Source organism: Heterodontus francisci, chromosome 6 (assembly GCF_036365525.1).
Source record: "Heterodontus francisci isolate sHetFra1 chromosome 6, sHetFra1.hap1, whole genome shotgun sequence".
Taxonomy (NCBI): Eukaryota; Metazoa; Chordata; class Chondrichthyes; order Heterodontiformes; family Heterodontidae; genus Heterodontus; species Heterodontus francisci.
The window spans coordinates 53,271,311-53,296,698 of record NC_090376.1 but is presented as its reverse complement, the minus strand read 5'-3'; the positions used below and the strand labels follow the sequence as shown (position 1 = coordinate 53,296,698).

The window sequence follows — 25,388 nt, the reverse complement described above, 5'->3', positions numbered from 1 at the left end:
GGAAAGAATTCCAGAGATTGGGGCCGAAACAGCTGAAGGCACAGCGCCAATGGTGGAGTGATTAAAATCGGGGATATGCAGAAGGCCAGAGTTGGAGGGGGGCAAAGATCTCGGGTGGTGAGGGGGGTGGTTGTAGGGCATGGGGAAGTTGCAGAGATGGGATGAAGGCAAGGTCACAAAGGGATTTGAAAATGAAAACATTTTTAAAATTGAGGCGTTTTAGGTCATCGAGCACAGGGGTGATGGGTGGAATAGTCAAAAGCATTAAATTCAAATGAAATTTTTTTCTCCACTTTTCTTTTAGTGTTAGCAAAGTCAGCACGCTTTAAAGAGGAACTATTGTCATATACTGCAGCAGAGCTTGATTGTGGATTGGCTGAGTTTGTAAAGGAAGTTCGAAGGCCAAATGGGGAGCGTTATGCACCTGATAGCTTGTATTATCTATGTCTTGGAATCCAACAGGTGAGTTAAATGTTGCTTATAAGTAAATCTCTTCACATTGTATTTGTTTATGTATTACTGAGTATGTTTTGTTTGGTGTTTACTGTTTGTAAGTAGGAAATTGCCTTTTTTTAATCTATATATGCTTCTGTTCCAAATGCAGCATTTCAGTTGGATCCTTCATGACCACACTCAGTTGACATGCAGTATTTCAGTTGGGTGTAATGCAGTTGGATAACTCTGAAATACAAGAGTTTCACTACTTTTGATCAACTTTTCTCTTTTGTCACTAGACATAAGAATAGAGGAGCATGGAACCTGGTTTATTCTTTTATTAACGATGACAGCGCTTTATATTTTTGCTGCTAGTTCCCTGCTAGTTTTCCAAATCTTTACTTCCTAAGTAAATATACTTTTTTTAAAAATACCTCAATTAATTTTTCTTTGGCAGTCTAGAAAAGTGCTTTCCACATTCCATAGCCCTTAGTATAAAGACATTTTTAACCAACTTGATTCTAATTCGAAGATTATGTTCCCTTATTTGGAGCTTGATAGTGGTGGGCAATTATTTACTATCTACCCTGTCCATTCCTTTGATTATTTGAAATACTTCAATCTGCTCAGCTGTTAACTGCGAGAAAATATAACTCAAGTTTACCAGTCTCACTATAGCTGCATTCCTTCATACTGGGTATCCTAGTGCATGAATTGCAAAAGATTAGTACGCAGGTACAGCAAGTAATTAGGAAAGCTAATAGAGAATGTTATCATTTATTGCGAGGGGAATTGAATACAAAAATAGGGAGGTTATGCTTCAGCTATACAGGGCATTGGTGAGACCACATCTGGAGTACTGTGTACCTTATTGGTTTCCTTATTTAAGGACGGATTTAAATGCGTAGGAAGCAGTTCAGAGAAGGTTTACTAGACTAATACCTGGAATGGGCTGGTTGTCTTATGAGGAAAGGACAGGCTAGGCTTGCATCCACTGCAGTTTAGAAGAGTAAGAGGCGACTTGATTGAAACATATAAGATCCTGAGGGGTCTTGACAGAGTGGATGTGGAAAGGATGTTTCCTCTTGTGGGAGAATCTAGAACTAGGGATCACTGTTTAAAAATAAGCAGTCGCCCATTTAAGACAGAGATAAGGAGAAATATTTTCTCTAAAAGGGTCGTGAGTCTTTGGAATTCTCTTCCTCAAAAGGCAGTGAAGCCAAGTCTTTGAATATTTTAGGTAGGTAGATTCTTGATGAGCAAGGGAGTGAAAGGTTATTGGAGGTAGGCGGTAATGTGGAGTTGAGGTTACAATCAGATCAGATCAATGATATTATTGAGTGGCAGAGCAGGCTCAAGGGGCCTGCTGCTGCTCCTAATTCATATGTTCATACCATGTACTCGAGTGAATCGCCAATCTGCTTTCTCCAAGACCAGAGTATTCTTCTGAAGGTGGACCACTCAAAACTGAACACCGTACTCCTGGTGAGATATGTCCAGTACACACTAACTGCAGTTTAACTTCTTGTTTATATTTTCCATATTTTTTCTGATGCAGCTGGAGTTCACAGTCTTATTTTGGATGCTTTTCGCATCTGTTATTTATGCCCTGAGCACTTCAATCTCTGTTTATGTAATACTCCCTGTACAACCCTCCACAACCTGTGATTTTCCTATTGGATTATGTTCCGTTCTGCATTCATATGTCCAAAATCTATTATCTTGCTCTTTATTGTAAATTCCATCTGCAATCATTTCTATCCACTCACTTAATCTAGTTATGTTTTGGAACTTGCTGCTGTTCTTCACAGTTTGCCATACCTCAGAATTTAGTATCATTTGCAAGTTGGTGTACTCTCTATTCCTAAATCTAAATCTTTCTATGTATTGAAAGAAATGTTATGCCCCAAGATTGATCCCTAGAGCAGACATTTTCTGCCAGTCTGACAATGTGCCTTTTATCAACATACTGCTTCCTGACTCCCAACCAACCTTCACATGAGCTACGTTGCCAGAATCAATGCAGTGTATCTTACTGAGGGCTTTTGTATTTTATGAAAACTGTTGTATTACTGCAAAATACATAACTGTTATACCTCTGTAAAACAGTATAATTTTTATGCTGACATCTCTTGCTGATTCCATTATACTCTTAATGAGGATGTAGCAAGTAGGATGGATAAGGGGGAAACAGTAGATATAGTGCATTTGAATTTTCAAAAAGCATTCAATAAGGTGCCACGCTAGAGGTTGTTGCACAAAATTAGGACTCATGGGACTGAAGGTCATATATTGGCATGGATTGAGGATTGGTTCATGAATAGAAAACAGAGTAGGAATGAACAGGACATTTTCAGATTGGCAGGTTGTAACTAGCAGTGTACTACAAGGATCAATACTTGGGCCTCAGCTGTTTACAATCTACATTAATGACATAGATGAGGGGACTGAGTGTAACGTAACCAGGTTTGCTGGTGATAGGTGGGAAGGTAAGAGGTGAGGAGGATGCACAGAGGCTGAAGAGGGATATAGACAGGTTGGGTGAGTGAGCAGAAACATGGCAAATGGAATACCATGTGGCAAAGTATGAAGTTCTCCACTTTGATAGGAAAAAATTAAAAAGCAGAATATTTTTTGAATGGTGAGAGACCGGGAAATGTTTGGTTCAGGAGTGACCTGGGTGCCCTTGTACATGAATCACAGAAGGTTAACATGCAGGTACAACAAGCAATTAGGAAGGCAAATGTTGTGAGTTTTTGTTACAAGGGGATTGGTGTATAAGAGTAAATAAGTCTTACTCCAATTATACAGGGCATTGGTAAGGCCACACCTGGAGGACTGGGCTGAATTAAGTGACCCCCTCACAGATTCCGGTGGCAGACCCGGAAGTGAGTACCATCTCCGCTCATCACGTCTGTGATGGGCCCACCCCAATAGTGCAACAGCTGGCCAATTACAATGATGGAGGCGAGGGACCTGCCCATTTAGGTGGTGGGGCGGGCTACGAGGCGCAGATTGTCGTCAGCTGATCCCTCAACAGTAGCTGGTGCCATATTTACAATGCTTCCAGCCCTGCTTGTATTGGTGCCTTTCAGTGAGGCAGTGAACTTGGAGTGCTGCTGGAGTCCTTTGGTACTTTAAACTGCTGGACCCCTCCCCTGCAACACTACTGTATCTGCTGGTTCCTATGACTGCTGGACCTCACTGCAACTCTACTTTATGTAGTTGCTGTTTCCTGTGACTGCAACTGCTGGATCCCACTGCACCAGGACTTCAGATAGTCTGAACAGAGCTGATGGGACTGAGACCATGTTTGAGGCAAGGTGGCCCATGATTTTGCAATGCCTCCCTGCAGATTCTGCTCCAGGCTGCAAGACAAAGACAGGAGGTCCTCTTCCCCAGGGATGACCAGAAGAGACTTTCCACCTGACCAAGCAAGCTTGGACAGCGATCGCAGAGGAAGTATATAGCCGTGGTGTCACTTGCCCCCCCCCCCCACCACCAGACATGAGTCAACGACTTCCTTCGGTCTGCCGAGGTGAGTGCTCCACACGTCTCTCCTCTTGGGGCTTGCATGTGGGTACACAGCAGGCAATGTGACATAGGGAGAGACACACACCACAAAAGGTGCTGGCAAAGGGGGGTTAAGCATCACCACATCCTGGAAGATGCGTGGCTGCATCCTGGCCACAGGCCACCTTCTTTAAAACCTCACCCCCATCATCTCCCCTGACAGCACATGTGGGGAGGAGCAATGTAGGAAACCCCAGCAGGGATCGAGGGGCTGCCACTAGCAGAACTGTTAATCTCGCTCTTCCTGCGAAGTTTACTATCTCTGTTTCCACTTGCAGGACAAGCGGGCACGTAACAGAAGGGAGACCTCGCAGACTGGTGGAGGAATTGCAGATATATGGCCTCTCTCGACGGCTAAGGAGGAGGTACTCGAGTTAGTGGACACCGAGGGTGGCCACTCAATAGTGAATGGAGAGACTGGAGTATCTGCGCAAGAGAGGGAAGATTGTGTTCAATTGACATCGGGCACACTTCTACAGAAACACATCACACCTGGCTGGTTTGATGAGATCTCATCCTAACCCACGCATATTTGTGTTCTCTCATGCAGGTCAGCGACCGCAGGAGACTCCAGTAGAAGGGATACATAATTCCACCTTTGAGGAGGATCTGGAGTCAGAGCATGCACCGTCCCATGACTCTCCTGTACCTTCCACCAGCCCAGATACTTACACCTCGGTGTAGGTACCCCATGTGCTGAGAGTACCCCATGTGCGCCCGAGCAGCTGGCTGAGGCTGAGACAGCTTAGGCCACTGACAGTCAGAGGATTGTGGGTGGCCAGGCCCATGATGAGCCTCTGGTATCAATAGCACAGGGCATGCTGGAGTTACGGAGAGGGGTAAGGCAACATCTGGCGGAGATGCCAGAGGCATTGCACAGCCACGGGTGGACGATGGAGTCCATCCATGCCATGAGTGCTGCCATGTCACAGGCGGGTGAGCCCATGGCTTCCTCCATCGAGTTCACTCTTTTCTGGGTGGCACAAACACGATGGGCTGAATGGCCATAATTTTCTATGAAGCTATGAGAAGTTGGTGACCCTCAAGGAGATCCTCCATATGCGTGCAGACCTGCGCATTATTGCCTTGGCCTTGAGCTCGATGCATATCTGGCAAGGCGAGAGAAGACAAGGCCCCTGGAATCTTCTCCAGCTCCTCGTCCTTCTCTGGTCAGCAGAGAGCTCCTTGAAAGGGAGGAGGAGAGGCTGAGCTCCACAGCTGGGGGCTCCCTTTAGGGCGCTCCGCGTGTGGACAGCGACAACTCAGCTCTCCGCTAGTAAGCCCAGCTCCAGTGGCTACGACACCTGAGGAGAGTACTGCACCTGTTCAGGTAGGCCTCAGGAATCCAGAGGATGGTTGTCACAGTCATCACAGGCCAAGGGGCAATGTGATCAGCCTGCCTCCAGCCCACCTGCTAGCACGGGGGTTATACCTCGTAGAAATACTCAAACGTATAAAGAAAACCATCAAGAGACACTTAGGTATTTGACATTTGTTTTTAATTTAAAAAATTTTTTAATTAATTTTGATTCTGGAAAATGATTATTCTATCATGCCTAAATTGTGAGCTGCTGATTTCACCTTTCCTTTTACTGGCACAGCCCTCATTTGATTAGCGTCTCCCCCAAAGCGCGTGGTTCCGCTGGACGCTAGGCACGGAAAACAAACAGAAAGGAGGTGACACTGCATGCATTGGGGTGAGTCTTTCTTTATTGATTTTACTCAGAGGCCATCAGGGTGGCTGGAAGCGGGTATGAGATTGTCTCTTGCTTCCTTGGTCCATCACACAATATACCTGGCCTCCGATGCAAGGAATTCAACATCCACTGCTGCCTGCTCATCACACTCCTCCACGTCTTCCTCATTGGTTGAGGACTGGCACTCAATCATGTCCTCATCATGCAAGGCCTCTCCCCTCTGCAGTGCGAGATTGTGCAAAGCACAGCAGAGCACTACAATATGCAAGGCCCTCACTGAGGAATATTGCAGGGCTCCAAGGGAACAATCCAAGCAATGGAATTTCATCTTCAGCAGCCCAATGGCCTGCTCGATGGTTCCTCAGGTGGAGATACGGCAAGTGTTGTACCTCTCCTCTGCTGCAGTGCGAGTGTTCCTCATAGGCGTGAGTAGCCATGTCGTCGATGGCTAGCCCTTGTCCCTGAGAATCCATCCCTGAAGGCAAGTGGGAGCCCTGAAAAGCTGTGGCAGCTGGGACTGTTGAATTATGTAGGCATCGTGGCTGCTACCCAGGAAGTGGGCACAGACCTTCAGGAAACTCTTTCAGTGGTCGCAGACCACTTGAATGTTGATGAAATAGAAGTCCTTCCTGTCGATGAAGGTGGCTGGCTGGTCCATTGGAGCCTTGATGGCCACATGCTTGTAGTCTATCACATCTTCCACCTGGGTGTAATCGGCGATGACCTCCTTCTGTGGCATAAATGACTATGACCCTCTGCCTGACAGTTAGGGTCAGTCCGGTAGCGCAAATAGTTGCTGGCACTCTTGAACAGGGCATTGGTCACTTTCGTGACCCCACACATGTCCCCAGTGGATCCCTGGAATGATCCAAAAGTGTAAAAGTTAAATGTCGCAGGCATAAGGCGGACACCAACTCCCATAGGTCATTAATTGCCTTGCAGCAGGACGTATAAGTCGGTGACAGCCTCCCTGGAGAGCCATAGTCTTCGTTGACAATGTTGCTCAGCCATTTGGAGGTAGCTGACTCGAGTGTGGGAAACTCTGGCGCAGATGGGCCCTTCTTGGAGTGGCCTGCTGCTGCTGTTTTCGCCATGGACTTTCATGGGCCAGCCGCCTTGGTGCTTTCCCACCACTGACTAAATCAGGAATCGACATCGCAATATTGGATTTCTGGGCAGACTTGTTCAGTGCTATTCTGTGCACCCCCCCCACCAAAAGCCTGCATTCCCGCTCCAAATGACCGTACTAAATTTAGCCCACTGTGTGTAGTCTAAGCCTCCTTACCGATCAATCTGAGGTGCCCAGTATGTGGCTGAAGAAAGTGTGCTTCTCGCTTTTTGTGTGCTGGTGTGCTTCTCATTTTCAGCCTGCAGTGCAAACTAGCAGCAATGCAGTCAGGAGAGCCAATGCGCAAGTCTGTCCATGTCAGTGCACAGCCTCTCCATTGGCATGTCCTCTGCTATGCCTGCAGGCAGTGACACATGGAATCTGGGTCCCTTGCAGCTCCAAGCTAAAGCTTCAGAGGAACTTGGAAGAGATTTGGTTCCCTGCCATGCAGTGTGCAGGCCCACCAGTGTGTGGGCACGTCCTGGTACTCATGAACCAAACTCCCAGCAATGGGCAAATAGCTCCACTGTCTTGTGGATACCGCAGGAGAGATGAAGGCTAAGGGAGTTAACCCTGACAAAAAGTCTGGAGTGGAGCCCCAAGATGGATTGATGCCTAACTATGTCATCTTTTTGGCAACTCCTGCAACCAAGCTGGTGCCAAATGCAGTGCTCTGCATTCCTTTGGACCCAACCAGGGTGGTTGCGAGGGGGACTCTGACGTTTGCACAGCCCAGGGTCTGCATAAATTTTGCTCCGGCTTGTGCCCAGACGAAGACACTCCAGTTTTGCTGCAGAGTGTTAATGCAACACGGAAGACAGAAGTTACAAGTGATGAGCCCAACCCAATTGTCTTCGAAAATGGGCGATACAGGCTGCCTCCAATGGTGGGAGTGCCCATCGCATTCACCTGAAGCAATGCTGATCCACCATGGTTCACCTGCTTCAATGGATACTTGGAGCTTACACACTTTGCTCAACAAATGGATTGAATTCATAGCGCCAGGCAAACAAACAAAAATAGACACCAGCTATTCGATTGACAAGCTGGACCGTCAGGACCATGTGCACAGGACTAACGAATGACTTGCAACTGGTTGACAATGCCCACAAGCCAACTATGATCGATATGGAATTTTATATAGAGTCATAGATACAGCACTGAAACAGGCCCTTCAGCCCACCGAGTCTGTGCCAACCAACAACCACCCATTTATATTAATCCCATATTCCCTACCACATACCCATCATCTACCTACACTAGGGACAATTTTACAATGGCCAATTTACCTGTCAACCTGCAAGTCTTTGGCTGTGGGAGGAAACTGGAGCACCCGGCGGAAACCCACGCAGTCACAGGGAGAACTTGCAAACTCCGCACAGGCAGTACCCAGAACTGAATCCGGGTCACTGGAGCTGTGAGGCTGCGGTGCTGACCACTGCGCCACTGTGCCTAGGGTTATAGGTTGAATATTGACGTAGCTTCCCTAGGAGACACCTCTCACTGGGAATGCATCACTGAATGAAAAACATGGCGTCCATCTGGCAGGGGAAAAGTTCAGAGGAAATGTGTGACTACACTTCAAAAGTACTTAATTGGCGTTAAAGCGCTTTAAGACGTCTGGTCGTGAAAGGCACGACATAAATGCAAGTCTTTTTCTTGTTTTAATCATGGCAAAAATGCTTCCTCTGCTGTTATGCAAATTCTCAGTGGCTGCAATAATGGTGCCTGTTAGTGACTGTAAAAATTGCTTCTCATTTTTTAGTGACCCAGCTGTCTGGCAAAAAAAAATCTTATTGCAGTGGTCAGCACAGCTCCAGCGACCTGGGTTCAATTCTGGGTACTGCCTGTGTGGAGTTTGCAAGTTCTCCCTGTGTCTGCGTGGGTTTCCTCCGGGTGCTTCGGTTTCCTCCCACAGCCAAAAGACTTGCAGGTTGATAGGTAAATTGGCCATTATAAATTGCCCCTGGTATAGCTAGGTGGTAGGTGGCAGGACCGTATCTCCAACACAGAAGTCCTCGAGGCGGCCAACATCCTCAGCTTATACACACTACTGAGTCAGCGGCGCTTGAGATGGCTTGGCCATGTGAGCCGCATGGAAGATGGCAGGATCCCCAAAGACACATTGTACAGCGAGCTCGCCACTGGTATCAGACCCACTGGCCATCCATGTCTCCGCTTTAAAGACGTCTGCAAACGCGACATGAAGTCCTGTGACATTGATCACAAGTCGTGGGAGTCAATTGCCAGCGTTCGCCAGAGCTGGCGGGCAGCCATAAACGCGGGGCTAAAGTGTGGCGAGTCGAAGAGACTTAGCAGTTGGCAGGAAAAAAGACAGAGGGGCAAGTGTAACAGCCCCGACAAAGGAATTTTTCTGCAGCACCTGTGGAAGAGCCTGTCACTCTAGAATTGGCCTTTATAGCCACTCCAGGCGCTGCTCCACACACCACTGACCACCTCCAGGCGCTTACCCATTGTCTCTCGAGATAAGGAGGCCAAAGAAGGTGGTAGGGGAATATAGGGATAGGTGAAGATGTGTTAGGAATATGGGATTAGTGTAGGATTAGTCTAAATGGGTGGTTAATGGTCGGCACAGACTCGGTGGGCTGAAGGGCCTGTTTCAGTGCTGTATCTCTATATCAAATCAAATCAGACCATGTCTAAAAGTCTAAAAATTATGAGAATTCCATGTAAGTGGAGTCTACACACTCTTCCTGTAAATATACATTCCATTTGTTTAAGTGTAGAGAATTTGTGCATCTGAAGTTTAATCAACTAAAGCATTGGTGAGCTTCCCACTGCTTGTTCAGCTAAAATAATCCTACCTGTTCGGGCATGACTTTTACAGTGTTATAAAAAATCACATGGAAAAGAATCCCAGTACCCAATTACAAGTTCTATTCCTTCATCCGTGATCCATTCTGACCAGTCAATTATCAATAGTAATTGAGATCCTGCTGATCTGCCTGGCTTATGTTGTGGAAAAACCAAGTCTACTACAAAGGATCAATTTAATTCTGATCTATCATTAAGCATATACGTTTGAGGTCCGCTTGTGTCTATACCCATACTTTCTCCCTTCAAGGGGAGTAATCACTAGCTGGTTTTGTAACAGTTTAACTGGAATTGGCATAACCATCAGTGAGTGCTCCCGGAGCTCTTTATGTATATGCCCACTTTTCATCCTTACTATCATTTATGGAAATATTTCTCAACAACTTGAGAGATTGGGAGCTTTTGAATAATTTGAATACAGTATATGATGTATTTCTGCATTATAAAGGAACTTGCTAAGTAGTGAGAGTACCTTTTTAAAAATAAGTTGTTAACATTTTTTTACTCTAATGTAAGTTTGAAGTGTATTTCTAGTTTGCACATCAATTTGCAATTGTTTTTGTGATAAATATTTTCTTCATTAGCTAACTATATACAGAAATAGCTCTAGTTTGAAGAATGTGTGGTACAAAACCTTAATGCAAGTACTTAAGAATCTTTATCACTGAAGAGGTCATTATTTTGCTTTCTAGCAACAGGCTTGTTTTACTGAGATAATTGTGAAGTGGAATGGTTAAGAACCCAGGCACAGTTTTCTGGAATCAATTCCAGGGAAGTTATCGTTTACAAGAGCCGTCCCTAAAATTCATTCTTGATACAAGTTCAGAAGAGCTGTCATTCTTGTCGAGAAGATGATCAACAGACTGGAGAAAACCCTGGAAATGGACAGCCTTCTGGCCATACTTTCACCAGATTACTATAAAGAACTTGCCTTTTGATTCTGATTTATTTCAAGAATCCATTTGTGTATTATGCTAATCTCGAGTGTGTGTTGAATGGTCAGTCCATTTTCCATAATGTTTTTAACATGACTGAACTATATTCCTATGTTCATGTTGTTTTGACGCTGCAGTACTGAAGGGCTCATTTGAGGTGTGTTTCATTACAGAACGAAGTTCTGAGCTAATAGCATAGCACTTGTTTGATAGGTGGCACTGTGAAACATAAATTCATTTTTGACATTCTAGTTTATTGCTCACAGGATTATTGCAGTTTTATTTTTCCTTCCACAGTATCTGTATGAAAATAATAGGAATGATGACATATTTAGTGACCCCCACTACCACACCTTTAATGAAGAATTTAACACAATCTTGAGAAGCTGGCGACCAAGTATTCTACCAAATGGTAAGAAACTAAACAATGTTTGTATCCCTTTCTCTAATAATGCTTTTCCTAAATAAATGTGTTAATTGCAACTATTATGGAAACGTACACTCATTTTGCTGTGCATTTATGTGGAAAGATTTAGATCTATATACTTTTGAAAGTGGATAAGATACAGGCATTATTTAAACTGTTAAGATATTGGGTCACACACTTACAATCCTAATGTTACTTATATGTAATTGAACATTAGAAATTAAGACCACAATTAATTAAACTGACTTTTCAGAGATTTGCTAAGAAAGTTTCATTTGTTCAAATTCCTATGACAAGCAAGAATTGCAACTTTTTTTAAAACTTTATACAGTCACTGAGAAAATAGTTAAATGTCACTATTTTTGATTGTTCCTTAAAACAAGAAAGCATGTGACCGGGTGAATGGTAGTTCTCAAAATAACTGCAAAATGCATTACTTTAATATCCACTTCAAAGTGAGTTACATTTCTCCTGGAAAGCCTGCCAGACTAATCCTTGATGTCGCCTGAAGAGAACTGCTCCAAAAAGATCCCAGTGACAACCGTCTACGCATATTTAGGATGCCAGCAAAGGGACAACTGATACCATTCTATATCTTATCCTTTTCCTTCAAGAATTAACAAGTATTTGGCCAAAGTGTTTTTTTGTCTTTTTTTTTTTATAAAGCAATCTCTGCTGGGAAAACCTCTTCATCTTTTCTTTAACCAGTGGGTATGTGTGTGTGTGTGTGTGTTCGGCGAAGTTACAAGGGAACTTTTATGTTTCAAGCTCTTTATCAACGTTTTGCATCTTTACTGAATATGTCTGTTTCATAATAAATTTAAAATTTTGTTTATTCAAGAAACCTGGTTGGCAGATTTCATTCTGATATATAAATAGAGCATATAATTGGCCGTATTGGTAATTGGGTAAACATTTAAATATATGTTGTGGGGAAGTGGAATTAGAGAAAGACAGTACACTCCTCGCACCTCAGTTGTAACAGCGAACCCTTTCAGTTATTGATTTGGGTATGATGATTTTTAACTGAGCTTTGGGTGTGGTGCAAATCAAGGCTTTGCATTCAGTGGATGAGAAAAAAAGCATCAAATCAAAATGGCAACACGAGTTTAAATTTCTTGAAGGAACTGTGCCCCTAAGTGACTCTTTACGCCCATGTGTCAACTTCTCAGGTTGATAACTACAATTCCTAATTGTGAATGAAGGTTGCATTTGTTTTAAAGATTGAGGTGGCCATTTTTTTGGCAGATCGTTTCACATAGAACGCAGTGTTCTGACCCAAAGATAATCATAATTGAAGAGACTCTATGGGCTGGGGAGGGAAAATTGTTGCTTGTCTTTTCTATTGTAATGGCATCCTGGGTAGGCCAAGTGATGATGCATTTTGACAGTTATCTTTCTTATTAAATTCAGTAACCTTGATTGCAAACAAGGAAAATTCTTTAATAAATGGTGCACCAGACTGGTATTTTGCATGTTTATAATGTTTAACAAAGTACATGACCTTGTTTACTGGACAAACCTGCTACTCATGATTTGCAGGTATTATACATGAGAATCTTATATAAACATCTGCCCTGTTGCATAATTTAAATGCTGATTTCCTTTTGCTGTTTTTTAGGGTCAATATTTTCACGTGTTGAAGAGGATTATCTATGGAACAGCAAGCAGCTCGGGCCTCAATCACCATTTGTTCTTCTTAATACTTTGCTATATTTTAACACTAAATACTTTGGATTAAGGACCATTGAGCAACATTTGAGACTTTCCTTTGGAAATGTTGTCAAGCAATGGAATAAAAACTCTGACAATACTGTATGCATTCGATATGAGGTACCTGCTTTGTGTGCAAATAATCAAGGTAAGGTTTTAGTTTGGATAATAAAGGATTTTTTTTACATATTCTTGGGAGACTTCATTCCCTTCAATGTATAGTACAGATTCGTTTTTATTGACCCCTTATAATCCACATACATATTTCGAAGCATTTTTACCATTGTCTCATAGAGCCATTTTAAAATACCTACAAGCTAAGGTCACTATAAATAATGTTATAGAGATGAATTATCTGTTTCACAAGTCCATTTTATTTATAAAAACTTCTCTGCCAGTTAGTATGCCCTCTGGTGGCATGAACAGTAAAAGTCAGTCAGAGGTTGTGCACAATGGAAAACACATTCGAGTTGATACTGGGGCTGTTGGTCAAAGCCCTTTTTAGGGCCATGCCTCATTTAAACGGAACCAGCAAGCTGAGAGCACCAAACAAGCATCCTGATGGAGCTCGCTGTAGTCAGGCCACCCCAATGATTGGTGGCATGGACACTGAACAAAGTAAATCCAGGAGGGGGCTGTCGCTATTGCTGAAAGGAAGGTGGGGGTGGATGCAGAGACTGCTTTGGCCCAAGTTATTTTTGCTCCTTCCGTACAGAAATAATTTGAAATTTAGTTATGGGGGCTCTATAGTCAGGGGCACAGATAGGCGCTTCTGTGGACATGAAAGAGACTCCAGGATGGTATGTTGCCTCCCTGGTGCCAGGGTCAAGGATGTCTCTGAACGGACAGGGGGCATTCTGCAGGGGGAGGGTGAACAGCCAGAGGTTGTGGTACACATCGGTACCAACGACATAGGCAGGAAGAGTGACTAGGTCCTGCAGGGGGAGTTTAGGGAGTTGGGTAGAAAGTTAAAAGACAGTTTTAAAAAAAAAAGGAAGCATTCGTAAGGGCTGGAAGGCTAGGAACAGACGAATCCCTTGAGGAATATAAAGACAGTAGGAAGGAACTTAAGCAAGGAGTCAGGAGGGCTAAAAGGGGTTATGAGAAGTCATTGGCAAACAGGATTAAGGAAATCCCAAGGCTTTTTATACATATATAAAGAGCAAGAGGGTAACCAGGGAAAGGGTTGGCCCACTCAAGGACAGAGAAGGGAATCTATGTGTGGAGCCAGAGGAAATGGGCAAGGTGCTAAATGAGTACTTTGCATCAGTATTCACCGAATAGAAGGACTTGGTGGATGATGAGCCTAGGGAAGGGAGTGCGGATAGTCTCATTCATCTGATTGTCAAAAAGGAGGAGGTGTTGGGTGTCTTGCAAAGCATTAAGGTAGATAAGTCCCCAGGGCCTGATGGGATCTACCCCAGAATACTGAGGGAGGCAAGGGAAGAAATTGCTGGGGCCTTGACAGAAATCTTTGCATCCTCATTAGCTACAGGTGAGGTCCCAGAGGACTGGAGAATAGCCAATGTTGTTCCTTTGTTTAAGAAGGATAGCAAGGATAATCCAGGAAATTATAGGCCGGTGAGCCTTATGTCAGTGGTAGGGAAATTATTAGAGAGGATTATTCGGGACAGGATTTACTCCCATTTGGAAACAAATGGACTTGTTAGTGAGAGGCAGCATGGTTTTGTGAAGGGGAGGTCGTGTCTCACTAATTTGATTGAGTTTTTTGAGGAAGTGACGAAGATGATTGATGAAGGAAGGGTAGTGGATGTTATCAATATGGACTTCAGTAAAGCCTTTGACAAGGTCCCTCATGGCAGACTGGTACAAAAGGTGAAGTCACACGGGATCAGAGGGGAGCTGGCAAGATGGATACAGAATTGGCTCGGTCATAGAAGACAGAGGGTAGCAGTGGAAGGGTGCTTTTCTGAATGGAGGGATGTGACTAGTGGTGTTCCGCAGGGAACAGTGCTGGGACCTTTGCTGTTTGTCGTATATATAAATGATTTGGAGGAAAATGTAGCTGGTCTGATTAGTAAGTTTGCGGACGGCACAAAGGTTGGTGGAGTTGCGGACAGTGATGAGGATTGTCAGAGGATACAGCAGGATATAGATTGGTTGGAGACCTGGGCGGAGAAATGGCAGATGGAGTTTAATCCGGACAAATGTGAGGTAATGCATTTTGGAAGGTCTAATGATGGTGGGAAGTATACAGTAAATGGCAGAATCCTTTGGAGTATTGACAGGTAGAGAGATCTGGGCGTACAGGTCCACAGGTCACAAAGTGGCAACGCAGGTGGATAAGGTAGTCAAGAAGGCATACGGCATGCTTGCCTTCATCAGTCGGGGCATAGAGTATAAAAATTGGCAAGTCATGCTGCAGCTGTACAGAACTTCACTTAGGCCACACTTAGAATATTGCTTGCAATTCTGGTCGCCACACTACCAGAAGGACGTGGAGGCTTTGGAGAGGGTACAGAAGAGGTTTACCAGGATGTTGCCTGGTCTGGAGGGCATTAGCTATGAGGAGAGGTTGGATAAACTCGAATTGTTTTCACTGGAACGACGGAGGTGGAGGGGCGACATGATAGAGATTTACAAAGTTATGAGCGGCATGGACAAAGTGGATAGTCAGAAGCTTTTTCCCAGGGTGGAAGAGTCAGCTACTATGGGACATAGGTTTAAGGTGAAAGGGGCAAAGTTTAGAGGGGATGTGCGAGGCAAGTTCTTTACACAGAGGGTGGTGAGTGCCTGGAACTTGTTGCCAGGGGAGGTGGTGGAAGCAGGTACCATAGAGACGTTTAAGAGGCATCTTGACAAATACATGAATAGGATGGGAATAGAGGGATACGGACCCCAGAAGTGCAGTAGGTTTTAGTTTAGGCAGGCATCAAGATCGGAGCAGGCTTGGAGGGCCGAATGGCCTGTTCCTGTGCTGTACTGTTCTTTGTACCTTTCTAGGGCCTCTTTGGCTCCATCACTGGTGAAGCTGTTCAGAGAGTGCATATTCCAATGAGTTCTGACCTGAAATGGCAATCGGGGACCTATGGACATCATAGACCCCCAAATTGCATATTTAAAAGCGTCCTACTGCCTGAACAGGCAGTTCCTTTATCCACCCAATGGTAGGCTTCTGTGTAAGTGGCAGCTGGCCTATAGTTTGCATTGAGCAGAAAGTCTACTGATCCCATTTTGAGTCCATTAAGAATTAAAGTTCAAAGAAAACTCAGACACTGAATGCTGCAGGACGTTAATTTTGACTATGCACATGTTAAAAACCATACTTGTATCTGTATTGAGGTGTGTATGTATATTGGCCCGGATCTTCCCATCAGCGGCAAAGCTGAGGTGTATGCCATTGACTGCACTAAAAAATATGAATTTATCTGGTTCACTGTTTGCAAGGAAAACTTTCTCATCCTACAGCAGGGCCTACCATCGGGACAAGCAGTGTGGACTTCCAGCGTGGTGTACTGCTGGCAAAGCCATGCCTCCTTTGATGTCATGAGCTGATGACACGCCCTTGAGGTCTGTGTTCAGTTCAATGACGTGTAAGTTTTTTAAATGATTTTTAATATTTTAAAACAATTAGGACACTTTTTTAAAATTTGTCCAGAAACTTTAAAATACATTTAACACTTTTTTATAACAGTTTTAAAAGTCTGCTGGGGTCTGTCCCTCAGACATAATGCCGTTCACCACCCTTCCCCAGCTCCACCCCTGCCTACCACTGGGTGGACAAAGTACCTGCCGGTTTCTGGCATTAGGACCCTTTTAATATGCAAATAGAGGTGTCTGTGATGTCCATCGGTCCCTGAGTGCTATTTCAAATCAGAATTCGTGATGGAGCCAAAGAGACCATGGAAAGGTAAATTTTAAATTATTTTTGTGCTGGTCAAAGGAGCAAACATAACTTGGGCCAAAGCAGTCTCGGCACCCACCCCCGCCTTCCCTTCAGTGATAGACACAGCCACTTCCTAGATTTACTTCGCTACTAGTCTCCAGGCCACCAATTATTGGGTTGGCCTGACTGCAGCAATTTCCATCAGGATGCCTGTTTGGTGCCCTCAACTTGTTGGTTGCATTTAAAGAAGGCATGGCCATAAAAGAAGCTTTGACCAATTGCCCCAGTAGTGAGCCAGAAAGTTAAAATCAACCCCATTGTGTACAACCTCTGATTGACTTTTACTGTTCAGCCCACCAGAGGGCATACTGTATGGCGTCAGAAGTATTTTTAAAAATATGAACTTGTGAAGCATGTTCATCTCCATAACATTATTTATAACTACCTTAGCTTGTAGACATTTTAAAAATGGCCCTCTTATGGGTCGGGGCAGAGAGCGGGAGTGTTTAAGACTCTTGTTTGTTTTACAAGATTGGTTTAAAGGGATGCGCACCTGAGCAGGCCTCCTCGGTTCAGCCCTAAAAAAATCTCCGTAAAAATTAGTGTAACTTCTGGGTAATTGGCCCAAATTGACAAATTACAGGTCCCTGCCCCTTTAGAAACTGGCTAGGTGGGACCAACAGCTTCTACCGGAGCCCATTGAGGCGCACCACAACTTCTGGTTTTGGGCACAAGTGCGATCGCCGGAAATTGCGGTGCTGTGGCGGCCCTCTAGTTAGTGGTAGTGGGTCCACAAGATCTGGGTCATTGGGCTTTCTTGGAGTGAACACTGCCACAGGAATCCTATTTAAAAATTGGTTCATTGAGAATTGCTGGCATGCATTGCACTAACTGGATCTGAATGAGAAAGTAAGAAGCACCAGGTTATGCAGCCTCTTATTGATTCACTTGTATTAAAAACCATACTTCAGCAGTATCAGCAAATCTGAAGTCATTATATTGTGTTTCAGACAAAATTACACCAGGAAAGAGAAAACGAGAGGAGGATGATCCTGTATTTGAACAAAGAGAAAACTTGGTCAATCCATCAAGATGTCCTGTAAAAATGTTTGAATGCTACCTCTCGAAGTGGTAAGGTTAAAACTAACAGTTTTATTGTTGTCTTTGCACATATTCTTTTATACACTTGATTGGCTTTACTATCAAGAATTTTTTTTAAATTCATCTATGGATGTGAACGTCTCTGCCGAGGCCAGCATTTATTGCCCATCACTAGTTGGCCTGAGAAGGTTGTATATTAGTGCGGACTGTCATTTGTATCTACCACTAGTTTTCATAGAGATACGGTTTGGTTCACAGCCGTCTCGTCTGGGGTGAATCAGCTTATAGCAATGCTAGAGAAAATCAGAACACTACTGACATAGTAATGGGTGAAATTAAGTTTCAAAGTAGGACTGCTAATGAGGTTTAAAAGATGGAATTACAGAGTGAAGCATTGTACTTATGGGTTTTACATTGTCAAGATGGATAGTGTTTGGGGTGAAGAGAGAAATATACCTTTCTTGAGTACTGTTAGCAAATGGATACATATCCACTCCCTAGAGAATGCACTGTAGCAACACTTAGTGTTGTATTTACTTTGATAGTAGTATGCGGTGCAGGTCACTAATAATGGAATGAGCTATCCATTAATGTCCAATCTAGCTGTCTATTTCTTAAATAACAGAGCAGCTGTTTTTCTGAACACATTACTACTGAGACAAATTTGAGTGGTTCTGGTTAGTGGCCAGTCTTCAGCCTGTCAAAGCCAACCGCCCTCCCTCATTATTCTTGGAAATGAGAGGAAGGTATCCAATCTCCTAATCCATTGCAAAGCAGTATAATGTGTTTTATTCTCCACTAATAATTTTCGGTTGCGTTTATTTATGACGCAGATGGGTTGGACCAGATTTCTGATTCGTTCCATTTTGAGGACAAGACACACCCAACAGTTTGTCTGGAATGTGTAATTTGATCCAGTCTGCTGTAGAGTAATTCAAGGTCTCTGCAATGTGTAATTTGATTCAGTGTCAGGCAGGCAGGCTACAGAGTTTAGAGGGCTGCTGTGATTCTACAGTATGGCTGAGGAAGTTCCAAATCATATGACAACAATGATATGGTTCTTTGTGAAGGTGCTTCAGTGGTAACTACAGCTACCCTTGGCTGGTAAAATAAAAGACTTTTTATACTCTAATCAGTGGGTAGCTACTTCTTTGGAGTTTAATGCTTTTTTTCCTTCTGGAAGCGATAAAAATTCACTAATCTAGAATGAATGAACCAAGATCAAGGCTGTAACTTTAAGACAGAAACATTAATTCCAATTCAATGACCTGTTTTTTTTGATGGGGACAGTGTAAAGGGAGCTTTACTCTGTATCTAACCCCGATTTTTTTTTTTCCTTCCAGTTTTTTTTTTAAGGTGGTCTTTATACCCCAGGCCCCTTTTATATATTTTATGTCGAGGGGGCCTTTATTCCTCAGGCCCCCTTTATATACATTTTTTAAAAATAACTTTATTAAAAACCGCTAAATAAAGAAAAACTCAAATTAAAATGTCATTCTTGGCGTCGACAATGCACTCCAGTCCCTGCGGTGCCCACTGGTCGTGGAAGGCCTCAAGTGTGCCGGCGGACACCGCATGCTCCTTCTCAACGGACATCCGGGCGCGAACGTAACCGCGGAAGAGGGGCAGGCCATCAGTTCAACGACCTGGTGCAGCACAGGCTCAGCCACAGCAGCGAGCAGTTATTCCAGTCTGGCACATACGGCAAGGCCTTCCATCACCCGCTGCTACAGTCTGACGGTCGCCAGCACATCCACACAGGCGAGAAGCCCTACCTTCCACTACCTGGCATGCAGGAACGGCTTCACCCAGTCACACGCCCTGCACAAGCCACAGCGCGACCACACGGGCGACAAGCTTTTCCTAGTCGTGGAGTCATCACAAGTCGACTACAGGTCCATGGAGTCAAAGGACGGAAAGCAGTCTGTCTCGCAATCTTCTGTAACTACGTGTCTGCTGGCTGGGTACAACCCATCACATCCCTACCTGCTGTTTCAACCCACCCAGGCGGGCAGCAAGCAGTTCCTACCTTGGAGTCAGCTTTATGGGGTTTAGGCACCTGCAATTCCAAAAACAGTCTTCAGTCTCCCCCATACGGAACGTAGAAAGGCTGATATGCCTTGCAAGCAATCCCTTGGAGTGCTTATTCCTTTCTTTTAACCAATTATGATATTGTCTTAGATTAAATGGAGAGGCTTCTTTAATTGATAGTAACTGGACCTCTGTGTTCTGGCTTGAAACAAAATGAACAGTCTTGGTGTGCGGGGCAAAATATTTGCAAGTGGTCAGTTAAGAATAGTTTATATTGCTTTTCATTCTTTCTACTTCAACCCACCCTCCCCATGTTCCTCGCTTGTTCCAGGCCTCTTTTCCCCCCCGCCTCCCTCTCCCCCCAGTTCGGAATCGGGCCTTCTCCCACCCCTAGTTCTAAGCCATCGGCTCCGGCAGTTAGGTACATGCGCAACTACAAATGAAGTGTGCAACTTCGGGGGTGGAGTGGGGCAGGGCAGCGCAAGCTAGTCTCTTTGGGGTCAGAAGGACAGCTGATTCACCTTGCAGGTAAACGCTCCAATGATTTGCCACCACTTCTGATGGCCCACTTTCATAACCCAATGATTTACGGGTAGCCTGAAAAGAGAAAAGCATGCCAATAAGTGATCGAGACAAGAATCTTGGGTGCTGGGAGCCCCTGAGTTATTTGAGCTGTCTAATGGATGCGTGGTGTTCTGCAGGTATGAGGTGTACAGTGACTTAACTGGAGTATAATCAGAAGGATTAACAGAATAGTGAAAAAATATGAGAAAAATATATGTTTTAATTAACAAAGGATAAAAATACTTTGGCAGAAGGAACAAGCAATATCAAAGTAAGAAAGCCTGGATAAGAAAATAACGGTCAATATTCCAAAAATCAAGTCAGGATTGAGTGGTATGTATGTGAATGCATAAAACATTCAAAATAAAATTGGAGTTCGACAAAACTACAGCTATGGAGGTATCTAAGTATCTATAACAGATGTGGCTTAGGTTTGGATAGAACTGAAAACCTAACATTCCTGATTAAAACATTTTCAGAAGATATCAGGAAAGAAAAAGGGGTGTGGGGTAGTTGGAACGGTTACTGAAGGATTTTATCACAGCACTAGAATGTAAGGATGTTTTTGCATTAAAACCAATCTCATATAGATAGGCTTACAAAATAGGAAGGCATGGGTACAATTTTCAATTCGCATTGCAGGCCATCACACAGTAGACTTGAATTTGAGGTGGTGATCTACAGACGGTTCAGAGATGTGCAAGAATAACATGGCAATATTGGGTGGCTTAACTACCCAAAATAAACTGAAATAAATGTAATATATGTGGTCAAAATGGGAAACTGTTTTAGAATACATCTAGGACTGCTTCCTAGATCAGTATGTATCTAGCCCAACAAGAATATAGCATTAATAATAATAAAAATGTTGGAAATACTCGAGGTCTGGCAGCATCTTTGGAGAGAGAGATAGAGTTAACATTTCAGGTTGACGACCCTTTATTAACTTTGTTCCTCTCACCACAGATCATGCCAGACCTCCTGAGTATTTCCAGCATTTGCTGTTTTCATTAGATTTCCAGCATCTGTAGTATTTTGCTGTTATAAGACTGTAGCATTGCTTGGTTTAGTTCTGGGAAATGAATTCAGGAAAATAACTGATGAGAGGTGGGGAACAATTAGGACCACAACATAATCAGGTTCAAAACAAGAAATGCTGGAACCACTCAGCAGGTCTGGCAGCATCTGTGAAAAGAGAAGCAGAGTTAATGTTTCGGGTCAGTGACCTTTCATCGGGTTCCGAAACGTTAACTCTGCTTCTCTTTTCACAGATGCTGCCAGACCTGCTGAGTGGTTCCAGCATTTCTTGTTTTTATTTCAGATTTCCAGCATCCGCAGTAGTTTGCTTTTATAATCAGGTTCAATATAGGAACAGAAAAGATAATAGTTGAAGATAAGAGAACTGAGCAGAAAGTTTAGTAAACAAGTCAACAAACCAATAGTAGGAGATCTAAATGGGCTATAAAATAAAATATATTCCTGTCCAGTGAAAAGGGGGTGTATCAAAGAAAAGAATACCTCAGTACTGCATTGAAGTGTCAGGCTAGATTATGCACTCGGGTCCTTCATTGAGACTTGAACTCACAATGCTGAAGCAACACAGACATTACTTTTAATTCATTTTAGAATTATAGAATCTTACTGCATTGAAGAAGGTTTTTCAGCCCATCATACCTGTGCCAGCTCTTTGAAAGCTATTCAGTTACTTCCACTTCCATGCTCTCCCCATAGTCCTGAATTTTTTTCCTTTTCAAATATGCATCCAGTTCAGATTTAAAAATTGCTACTGAATCTGCTTCCATTGATCTTTCAAGCATTTTGGGTTTTTCATTTTATCCTATTTTCCCAATTGTGAACACAAACTACGTTCATTATAAATGAAGTGTATTATATCTACCATATAAATGGGGGAATGTGAAAAGAATTGCAAGGCTCTTGACTGATTTTATTCTGAATCTATTCTACATTTGACGTTTTACAAATTACTCTTTGTTCTGTAGCCCTCCAAATCTACAACAGAGAACAGACCTCTTTTATCTGCAGCCAGAACACTCCAGTGCCCCCAATGGTCCGATTTGGTACTCCAGTATTCCTTTGGACCGCAACATCTTGGAAAATATGCTTGTACGGATTCTTGTGATCAAGGACATATATGAAAAAAATGAAAGGGACAGTTCTGAAGTAGACGAAGATGATATTGATTGAAATTTCCCTATTGTGCAAAGAATCATGACACTGTATTGTCAGGCCACTAGGGTTTAATACAGGAAAACAATGGTGTGCATTTCTGGAATGGCAGTCTATAACAGAGCTTGTAGCAACATACCCAGATTGGGTATTATGTAAATAACCCTAAATGAGAGGAGAATAGCAGATGTTAGCAATCTCCCTAGTGACTTTTAGATATGTATACTTCAAAACAATTGCTCTCACTTGTTTTTTTTTAAGATTATTTATTGAATTGGTTTGTTGTCAGAAAGCATTTCCATTTGTAACTTTTTACATTACAAACTAAGGATCTCAAATGTGTCATGTGTAATTTTTTTTCTGATTTGATGAATTTGCATTAAAACAAAGTACAGTGTTTTGAAATTTCCCTGCAGAAGGGATGGTTTTAATGGGTGCTATCTCCACCTGATGGGTTTGCATCTATGTAATTAATATAGTCTTAGCACTATAAATCAATTTAGAGCTAGCCTCCTGATTGTCCTTCCACAATTGTACCAGTTGGTGGAGTTTTCACCACAGATTCTGTAAGCATTAATGATTTGTTACGCTGATGGATGGTGCAGTCTATTTTAATTCTCTGTAAAATAACTGGTTTTATGGAAAGAAGACCTGAAATAAAGAATTGAGGATTACTGAATACTGGCTGAATGTCATGGTGGAAGAAAAACTGAATTGCCTCAAGGAAGGAATCTATATACATCCTGATGCCGTGGAGAGGAAAACAAATGAAATATGGTTGCTTAATATTCAGCTGCTTGATTTACAGTAAAAATGCAAATCAAAGCTCAGTATACCTATTATGAATAGTTCACCTAGGTCACATGATTGATAAGTGTTGCATAGAATTGACCCTTGAGATAACAGTTCCTGTATCAGTGTGCCTTTGTTTATCTGCCATGTCATTCCTCTGTACCTCTCTGTCAAGGATTTTCAGTTTTGGAGCTTACTATTGTTATAATTTTTGTTGCCGTACTGCACTGAGTACTTGTTTTTCCATGTGCACTTTTTTTTGTCTTTGCATCAATTAAGTTCTGTGTTCCCTGCAGTAGAACTGAGGTGCAATACTAAAGCTTGGGAGAGGGCACTTGATCAAGTCTGGTGCTTGTTTGAATCAAATCTCTTGCAGGAAGAGTACCAGTAATCCTTCCCCTTCCCTCTTACGTCCCACATTTAGATGTTGGACTTTTGTGTGTGGAGATTTTCCTTGCATCCAGGTATAGAGTAGACAAAAAGAACAGAGGTGCAATTCTATAACCAGGCTGTATTTATGATAGGGGCTTAAGGTACATTAGGCAACCTAAGGGCAAAAATTGTGAAATGATGCTCTGAGTTGGGGATGGTTTGCAGCAGGATATCTACTTGCACGTGGATATTCCTGCTTGAATTGCCAGGTATGTTCTCACTGTATGCACAGTGAACTCCCGCCCACAGAGTGGGCCATCTCTTGGAGCTTGAACAAATTTCACAGGTCTTACATTAAATATTCTTTTGAGATGGATGTTACCAGTGTTTTATGTTTTTATGGAAGGTGGACTGAAAAACACTATAATCAAGACAAAATGTAATTATAAACCAACAAATTGTTTTAATTTATATAAATGAATGAACAGATATCAGTTTTGGCTGAGTTTCAGCTTTTTTGTATCTATTCTTGTACAATTTAAAACAAAGCTCAACTCTATTTCCATTCTAGGAAGGAACTTTCAAGCTAGTTAATTTGAAGCTAACTGATCATCTCTTTCTCTGTTATCGGCTCTAGCTGTTTAGATACTGGCTTAAAATGTCTCTGCTTTTATTTCACTGACGAAAGAAAGAGATACTCCAGTTGCCTTGTTCTGTATGTGGACATAAGTCCTTTTTCTAAATCATATAAACCCACAATAGGTCTTCCAACTATGTTGACTTAAAGCAAAGAAGACTAGCTCTTTTCTAAAAACAAAAAAAATGCTGTAAATAGTCAGCAGGTCAGGTAGCAACTGTGATGAGAGAAACAGTTAACATTTCAAGTTGATGACCTTTCATCAGAACTGGAAAAAGTTAGAGAAGTAACAGGTTTTATGCAAGTGCAGAGGCAGCATAAGTGGGGAGGGAGAAGAGGAAAGAACAGTAGGGAAGGGCAATGATTGAGAGGAAAACAGGAGAGATCAAAGGACAAAAAGGATACTGGTGCAAGGCAAAAGGGTTGGTAATGGGGCAAGAGAAAAAAGATGGATCTATAGGAGCTGCAACTGACAATCAGAAGAATCATTATCAACAGGTTCTGTCTGAAAAATTGGGAGCAATGGTTATGATCTGAAGTTGTTGAACTCAAAATGTTTGAGATAATCTTTCTTGGTGGTCAAATATGGTTCCTTAATGATTGACCCCATGATGCTTCCTGTGTTTAGAAGCTACAGTAACATACAAGAAGAAACTGTCTGATAGCTGTTCAAAAGCAAAATGCTGGAAATCTCAAGTAAAAATAGAAAATGCTGGAAATATTCCAGCATACTTGGAATTTTGAGCATTCCAGGTTAACTGGCAATGCCTGGAAATACTCAGAGCAGGCAGCATCTAGAGAGAAAAACAGTTTCCCCTGACTGGGGACTTTTGGCGGGGGGAAGGGGGTGGTGTCTAGAACCAGGCGACAGAGTCTCTGAATAAGAAATTTCTTCACTCGAGGGTGGTGAATCTTCTGAATTCTCTACCCCAGAGGGCTACGAAGACTCAGTCATTGAATATGTTCAAGACAGATCACTAGGTTTCTACATATTAAGGATATGGGGATAGTGCAGGAAATAAAGGTGTGCAAAGGAAACCCAACCGAGCCCGAATGCCGGACCTGGAAGTCCGACCCAACCCGGCCCGAACCCAACACGTCATCGGGACCCGTCGGGATTGAGTTGGGTAGCAG

The 25,388-nt window shown here is 43.0% G+C and overlaps 1 protein-coding gene across 5 annotated transcripts in view; it reads left to right on the top strand.

Moving 5' to 3' along the window:
- Positions 1–24,106, top strand: part of zmym2 (zinc finger, MYM-type 2) — a 177,608-nt gene extending 153,502 nt beyond the window's left edge. The window contains exons 22-26 of one of the 5 annotated variants that reach the window (XM_068033682.1): positions 305–462; positions 10,881–10,995; positions 12,632–12,871; positions 17,581–17,701; positions 22,267–24,106. In XM_068033682.1, coding sequence (XP_067889783.1) covers positions 305–462; positions 10,881–10,995; positions 12,632–12,871; positions 17,581–17,701; positions 22,267–22,471 — 839 coding nt within the window. In that variant the 3' untranslated portion in view covers positions 22,472–24,106. Of the gene's footprint in view, positions 1–304; positions 463–1,867; positions 2,290–5,609; positions 5,706–10,880; positions 10,996–12,631; positions 12,872–17,580; positions 17,702–22,266 lie in introns of those variants that run through there. The other 4 variants (XM_068033685.1, XM_068033687.1, XM_068033683.1 and 1 more) reach the window with 4 other exon arrangements.
- The last annotated feature ends 1,282 nt before the right edge of the window (positions 24,107–25,388 follow it).